The sequence below is a fragment of the Hippocampus bargibanti genome, linkage group LG05, assembly GCF_051943395.1.
Source record: "Hippocampus bargibanti isolate YZ-2025 linkage group LG05, ASM5194339v1, whole genome shotgun sequence".
NCBI classification, from domain to species: Eukaryota; Metazoa; Chordata; class Actinopteri; order Syngnathiformes; family Syngnathidae; genus Hippocampus; species Hippocampus bargibanti.
Window position 1 is genome coordinate 17,756,565 of NC_142738.1, and position 8,436 is coordinate 17,765,000.

At 42.3% G+C, this 8,436-nt stretch overlaps 1 protein-coding gene across 1 annotated transcript in view; it reads left to right on the top strand.

Moving 5' to 3' along the window:
* cdh13 (cadherin 13, H-cadherin (heart)) overlaps positions 1–8,436 on the top strand; it is a 377,317-nt gene that overhangs the window by 363,906 nt on the left and 4,975 nt on the right. Inside the window, exon 15 of the mRNA XM_088997038.1 lies at positions 4,453–4,562. Coding sequence (XP_088853164.1) covers positions 4,453–4,562 — 110 coding nt within the window. The remainder of the gene's footprint in view (positions 1–4,452; positions 4,563–8,436) is intronic.

Below are 8,436 nucleotides of genomic sequence, written 5' to 3' on the forward strand. Positions count from 1 at the left end.
ACCAGAGCCATAGAGGCAGGGATATACCACACCAGACAAGACCCAAGGTGTAGGTTGTGCAAAGAGGCACCTGAGACAATCCAACACGTAACTGCAGGGTGTAAGATGCTGGCAGGGAAAGCCTACATGGAGCGCCATAACCAGGTGGCTGGCATAGTCTACCGAAACATCTGTGCGGAGTATGGACTGGAAACCCCAAGGACAAAATGGGAAACACCTCCCAAGGTGGTGGAGAATGACCGAGCAAAGATCCTGTGGGACTTCCAGATACAGACCGACAAGATGGTAATGGCCAACCAACCAGATATCGTGGTCATAGATAAAGGGGAAAGGAAAGCCGTTGTCGTGGATGTAGCGGTCCCGAGTGATGGGAACATCAGAAAGAAGGAACATGAGAAAATCGAGAAATACCAAGGGCTCAGAGAGGAGCTGGAGAGAGCCTGGAAGGTAAAGGTGACAGTCGTGCCTGTGGTGGTCGGAGCACTCGGGGCAGTGACCCCCAAACTCGACGAGTGGTTGCAACAGATCCCGGGAACAACATCGGATATCTCGGTCCAGAAAAGCGCAGTGCTGGGAACAGCACGGATACTGCGCAGAACCCTCAAGCTTCCTGGCCTCTGGTAGAGGACCCGAGCTGAAATGGGGACAGACACCACCCATGGTGGGTGAGACGAGGATTTTTTTTTTTTTTTTTTATATAGGGCCTAAACTACCAGTAAGATTTTAGTTTGTTGACAAAGTTTCTTGGATAAGAAGCGAAACATCCAACACCTTCAGTACAGATGATGGTTGAAGAAACCTTTTTATCAACATGTCGTATTATTTTGGCGCCCAAGTAGGCAGCCGTCAGCAAGTTCTCTCATGAGCTTTGTTTTGTTTTTTTGTCTTGTTTTTGTGTTTTCTTTTGTCACTTACTGTTGTTGTGCGTTGTTTGGAACGGATATGGATTGTTTTTCAGCATTTTTGGCCATGAGACTGTGCTGAGCAGTCGTGCCTTTTCCGCAGCACGAATATGCCAGTACTGTTTTTGAATGGGAGAAATGTCGGAGCCATTTGACTGTTATCACTGGACAGCTCTGGGGCAATTGTGCTTTTTCGCGCCTGTCATGAGCAGCATCTTCACAGCTCCACTATGTTCAGCGGAAAGGTTTGTGCTGTTGGACAGTCTTTGGCTGGATGGAGGCATGGCTTGAAGAGCCCGCGATGAGAAGAAAGGAGCATCAGTGCAGAGCGCCGATGCGTATTTGAAACTGTCCCAGCTTGGAATTTAAGCGGCTTTATGTGAGACAGGAGATGTGAGACAGTCTTTTATTCATCAATGGATGCTCCAGCTTCGTGTTGGCTTTGAACATATAGTTTGTCGTAGACGTGCACATTCGTCCATGAAGTCCCTGATCCACTGGTGAAAAGGCCGCTTTGATCTTCTCCTCTTTCATCTAGAACCGCTTCATGTAACAAAGAGGGTACAGAAAGTGCTTAAAACTCTTTGTATCTTTGTTATATTTGTCTGCGTTTTTTTGTTCTTTTAGCTTCAAGATGGCGCCGCGAGAGTGGCTACCTTTCCAGAAGGTCCTTTATTTTGTTTTTCTACTTCTTTCTTTCCTTTCCTATTCCTTTCATCTTCCTTTCATCACTTTGCTGCTGTGCAATGTAAATGTCTCCACTGCGAGACGAATAGAGGTAAATCAATCCAATCCAATAAACTCATCAACCATCCCAACACGTATATTACAAATCCATTAGATGACTGTAATCATCTGGTCTACCTCAAAATTGCCTCTTGTGTTTACACTGACTACAGAATTTGGCACCACCCAGCTTGAGAGTGTGTTTTATGCCCAGCCTCACGTTACTTTAGTTCATCAGGGTATTTCGTCTGTGTAAGCTCTCAGTCGTACAGGAATGGTCCATCGATGAGGAGGTTTCTTCAGCCGTCATCTGTACAAATTTGAAGGTTTCGGACGTTTCGCCTCCTATCCCAGAGGCTTTGTCAGCAAACTAAAGTCTGACTGGTCGTATCGGCCCTATTTATATATCCCTAATGTCCAGACATGGCGGCGCCGGACACAGCTATGATAGGTCCCTACTCTCAGGTTGGGGGGAGCAGAGGACCACTCCCTGTGGCCCCACTGATTGTTCCTACATTCCTGACTAACGACTGGCCCATTTGCCCCACTCCCACCGGTATCACCTCATCAGCATTACGAATGTTGCCTAACCTGTTTTGCCTAAGCAGGCTATTGTATGAACGATCCAAATTGAACCTCACCCCACCATACCGGTTTAATGAAGGATTTTGTTGTTTTATAAGAATCGCTTCTTTTACCCCCCTTTCAAACCATCTATGTTCTTTCGCTAAGATTTTAACCTCTTTGTCGTCAAATGAGTGGTTGCTAGCTTTTAGGTGCAAATGTAATGCCGATTGAGGCCCACTTGTATTATCCCTGCGATGTTGATAAAGTCTTTTTTTGAGAATTTGTTGAGTCTCCCCAATGTACTGCTCTTTACAATTTTCATTCTTACAATGTATTGAATAAACTACATTACTTTGTTTTTCATTTGGTAGCCTATCTTTTGGATGCACTAATTTTTGCCTTAACATGTTTATCGGTTTGAAATAAGTAGGAATTTTGTGTTGCCAAAGGACTCTGTAATTTTTCAGAAACTCCTGCAATGTAAGGTACTGCTAATTCTCTCCTTTTTGTATCTTGATAATTTTTTGTTTCATTCCCTATTCTTTCTTTCTGACATTTGTTGAATGACCACTGAGGGTACCCACAGTTAGTGAGTGCTCTTCTGATATGTTTTGACTCCTTTTCTCTACCTTCACTGCTAGTTGGTATTAGTTTAGCCCTATGCTGGAGGGTTCTGATAACTCCTAGTTTGTGTTGTAAAGGGTGGTCAGAGTCAAAAAGTAAGTATTGGTCAGTGTGCGTAGCCTTCCTAAAGACTTCTGTTTTTAGCGCTCTGTCCTCTTTTATAATTACTTTACAATCCAAGAAGGCTAGTTGGTTCTCTTTAATGTCCTCACGAGTGAATTTAATGTTGATGTCTACAGAGTTGAGGTGATCTGTGAAGGATTGAATTTCTTGTTTTTTAATTATGACAAAAGTATCGTCCACATATCTAAACCAGTGTCTAGGTTTTGTCCCGGGGAAAGATGTGAGGGCCTGTTTCTCCATCTCTTCCATGTACAGATTAGCCACTATGGGTGAAACTGGTGAGCCCATAGCACAACCATGAATTTGTTTATAACATTTCTCCCGAAATTGAAAATACGTAGTATTAAGGCAGATTTCCAATAATTGGCAGATGTGATCTGCTTTAAGTTGGTTCTTTCATGCAGAGAAACGACCTCCAGCAGTCTCGTCCTCACCACTGAGACTGCTGCTAGGGTTGGGACAGATGTAAAGAGAGAAGTCACATCGTATGATGCCAAAGTTTCCTCAGGTTCCAATATGAGGTCTTTGATCCTCTCTACAAACCCTGTGGTGTTCTCTACGTGATATTCTGTGTTACCAACTACTCCTCTCCTTTTTGTATCTTGAGAATGTTGGGTTTCATTCCCTATTCTTTCCTTCTGACATCTGTTGAATGACCACTGAGGGTACCCACAGTTAGTGAGTGCTCACCTGATATGTTTTGACTCCTTTTCTCTACCTTCAATGCTAGTCATTCATCAGGGTATTATTTTGAACTAACATGTGCGTGAGTTGTGCCTAGCTGGTTAATTTTCACCTCTGCGCCCTTGCGTGCCCATATTCTTGTGAACAAGTGAAGGAGGTTTATTCGAGGTCTTGTGAAACACTTTCATTCTTTGATTGTTTGATTGCATGCATTGAAGCCTTGTGGAGACCTACTACGACTTATGATTTATGAACTGAACATTGGAATCATGGAAAAATATCATTTTTTTTTTTGTTATTACAGTACAATACACCAGGTTCTGGTTGTTTTAAAAAATGAATCCCCCCTTTCATGCCATGTGTTGTCCCAAATGTAAATTACATACTTTAATCAGCTTCTTTCTAGTTTTTTTTAAATATAAAATAGTCTTCAAAATTTTTCGAATTGGGTTTAATGTGAATGCTTTGTTCCATGAGTATGACGAACAAGCTGTAGAGGGAAATCACCAGGTTGCAATACTTAATTCAGCCCATGTCAAAACGGCTATTTGGCAGCAATGCCAGCTGTGAGCTTAATCACGCCATCCCCCTGCAAGCTTGGCTCCCTTAATAAAATGGGCCTCTTTTTTCCAAGCCTTTTTTCGAGTTCCATCAATAAGAAAGGAAAGCATCTGTGAACAATTACTTAATTTTTGCCGCGTAATGTTCCGTGCAATAAGGGTTTCAATGTGTGACACTTGGACTTATAAGTGGCTTCTCTCTAATTTCTCCCCTATTTCTGAAACCTTGATTGATGAGTGGCTACTGCCTTTCCTTCTTCTTACAGGTTCCTCTGAGATCAATTTAATTTGGACTACTCAGTTGGAGGTTATGAAGCCAGAACCTCTCAGTCATGTCCCATCAGTAAGAACACAACAATGGTCAACAATTTCTACAGTATGTATGACAAAGAGTGTACAGTACAGTATTTTTATGTCAGGTAATCACGTAAACACGAAGCCATGAAACATGCTTTGCCCCTTTCCCTCTGCACTTTGACTTCAAATGGCTCAAATAGTGCTGAGTCAATGTGATACCTTATTAGCTTCAGAGTGTACTGAAAACATCCGTTTTCAGACACACCTGCATTAAATAGCCTGCAGATACTTTAATGAGTGCAGGGATGAACTGGGAGGTAACTGTGTAGTCATTAGAGCTGTTTTTTTCGAACAAGAGACCATTCCAAAAATGACAGCCATTACTTTTGTATTGTCTAGAACAGCAAAAAAAAGGAGCTAAATTGTTCAATGTTGGGCTGGTCATCTCAGCACGAAAGGATGATTCAGAATGTATCTCGAAACATGAAATGCAACATCATTAAAGGATGGATTGTTTTTAAAAAGGAATGCAAAAAAAATCCTAGTGCTTTCTCATATTTCTATGACATACAGGAAGTTGATTTGAGTATGAAACATTATGTTTTTGTGTCCATATTTTTTTCACCTTGTTTTACTGCCATGTGATTTGGAAGGTGGAACTGCAAGCCCACACAGTATGTGAACAGCCATCAGATGATGAATGCATGTCCATGAAAAAATGTTTGACCAACCAGCCAGTTCTCAAAGTGTCAAAATGAAGGCTACATGCACGCACAGATTCTCATTCTTTGTCAGTACTCTCGGTGAATTGTACATGAAACAAACTCTCAATTAAAATAAAGATAATGATAAATGATATGGAGGAACAACTCTCATACCGAACTCTTACCGATCCATGCGCACCAAATCCAGCAGACATTTAAACAGCTTCTTCCCCCAAGCCATTAACTCTTTGAACTCTTCAACAGTAGCCAAAATGGAACTGTATAGTGCCACTTAGCAGTTTTTTTGACGACGATACTAGTGCAGCGTGTTCTACCGGAAACAAATTCCTTGTGTGTTCTACATACTTGGCAATAAAGATGATTCTGATTCTGATTATGATTCTGATCATTAGCTACAATCGCAGAGTGCTGAGCGCCAACAACCTCCGGTGACGCAAATCAAGCATCACCATCGGAAAAACATCTCCTGCTTAATAAGAATTAGACAGATCAAGTTCTATGAAACTGTGATAATGCCAAATACCGCATTACTTCATTCAAGCACGCTGGGAGGAGGAATTTCTGAAAAGTAATGGCATCAATGTGCAACTTGTAGGGAATGCAGACATCACAAAAACACCCGTTTGGTGAAATAGCCAGAGTTGATGCAAAACTCCCAAGAGAGAACCAGATAGACAGATAGAATTCTTGTGGCCATGCAATGACACCTTTCGCCATGACAATGCAGCTGAGAAAAAATGATGCTGTACCTGGGTGACATTGAAGGAATTAGGAGAATTGACTAAAAACAACAAATGAAACATCCAAAGAAACTATGGGAAAGAGTAGTTGAAGCTAAACTAAGTTCTGAAGTGAGCATTTGTGAACAACGGTATGGTTTCATGCCAAAAAAGAGTACGACAGATGCAGTGTTTGCATTAAAGATGCTGATAGAGAACGACAGAGAAGGTCAGACGGAACTGCAATGTGTCTTTGTAGATCTGGAGAAAGCGAATGACAAGGTGCCTCGAGAAGAACTGCGATATTGCACGAGGAAGTCTGGAGTGACAGAGAAGTACGTCAGAGTGGTGGAGGACATGTATGATACAGTAACTGTAAGACAGTTTTGAGTTGTGCTGTCGGTGTGATTCAGGAATTCAATGTCAAGGTGGGACTTCACCAGGGGTCAACTCCGAGCCCCTACTTCTTTGCTATGGTGATGGACAGGCTGGCATATGATGTTAGACAGAAATCTCCTTGGACAATGATGTTTGCAGATAACATTGTGATTTGTAGCAAGAGCAGGGAACAGGTTGGGGAGAAACTAGAGAGGTGGATGTTTGCCTTGGAAAGAAGAGGAATGAAGGTCAGTCGCAGCAAGATGGAATATTTGTGTGTGAATGACAGGGACCCAAGTACCAGAGTGAGGTTACAGGGAAAAGAGATAACAAATGTGGTGGATTTTGAGTACTTACGGTCAACTGTCCAGAGCAACGGAGAGTGTGGAAAAGAGGTGAAGAAGCGCCACCAGGCAGGCTGGAACGGCTGGAGAAAAATGTCAGGTGTGATGTGTAATAGAAGAGTTTCAGCTAGGATGAAAGGAAAAGTGTATAAAACGGTGGTGAGACCAGCCATGATGTTTGGACTGGAGACAGTGCGACTGAAGAAAAGACAGGAAGCAGAGTTTGACGTAGCAGAGATGAAGATATTGAGGTTTTCTTTGGGAGTGACCAGGTTAGATCGGATCAGGAATGAGTATATCAGGGGGACAACTCATATTAGAGGTTTTTGGATAGAAAGTCAGAGAGGCAAGACTGAGTGGGTTTGGACATGTCCAGAGGAGAGAGAGTGACTATATTGGTAGAAGGATGCTGTGTCTTAAACTGCCTGGCAGGAGACCGAAAGGAAAGCCTAAGAGGAGGTTTATTGATGTTGTCAAAGAGGACATGAAGGGAGTTGGTGTGAGAGAAGATGATGCACAAAACAAGGTTAAATGACCCCTGAAGGGAAAAGCCGAAAGGGAAAGCAGACGACAAAAAAAAAGAAATATTAAAGCATACGCATATACATAGCATGTAAGTGGGTACCCCGCACCCCCTCAGGAAGCCAATGGTCTCATTCTTATAGATTCCCATGCAGCACCTGTATATTCTCTCACTCAGCTTGTATTGCAGCCTCCTCACTCTCAGTATCTTCATCTGTTTCTCTTTTATGTGGTCTATTTTCTATCTGAAAGTGTCTCCCAGGTCCTCTAGCTTTCCCTCTGTGACACTCTTAAGTTGCTTCTCTTCATCTCTCTCAACATCATCATCTGATGCTATAACAGTGTTCTCATTGTTATTTGTCTATATGGCGCGGAAATGGAACATAATGTCCCTTATGCTCCATTTCCGTGGGGTCAGCGGTATTGCCGGACAAAACCGCTGATCCCATCCAGGTCTCCTAAGTAAAATTGATCCAATTGATCCAGAAGGCCCACTTCTCCTGGCATATTATCATGCAATGCATGCAATTATTATGCAATTATTTTATGAAATGGACAGGCACGTTTTTGTGCCGAACATTTTTTAGCACTATGTGATGTGGACAGTGTTACCCATTGAGCCTGGTCATACACTCATCTGTGGGTCGTTTTCCCCTAAAATGTTTTTTTTTTTTTGTCTTTCCTTGTCATCTTGAAGTCTGGGTGGGGGGTTGCACTAGGGGATCTTTTTAAGATTTATCAACTGTGGATCTTTGAAGCTCTTGTGATTAAGAGCTGTATAATTAAATTTGACTGATCTTGCCTCGAGAACCACCACTGCATGGAGGGCCACAAAAGACAAGAGCTCCAGTCATGTTAATAATATACTGCAGGTACGCAATCAGTTTCCTGAACTTAAACCATAGTGACTGCCAACGTATGAAAGGAAGCACAGCAGAACTGTGACACTAAACAAAACAGAATAAGAGAATGAGTAATTTGACAGTAGATCACCAAGAAACAGACACATGCTATGACAAATTGCAGCCACCTCACGCGGCCTGTTTTACACCATATTGCACCACATGCATTTTGCTTAATGAGCAGTCCCAAAAAGGCTCAGCAGTAAGCCCGTAAAGCAAAACCTATTCTGCTGTTGAAAAATCTTTCTGCCAGTACAATAAATTGTGTGTATAATGGTGATAGGACTGCATTATCACAGCCATACAGAAGTAGGAGTGTGGTGTTGCAATCCAATCGAATCTCGTGCAGGCATGTGCATGCTA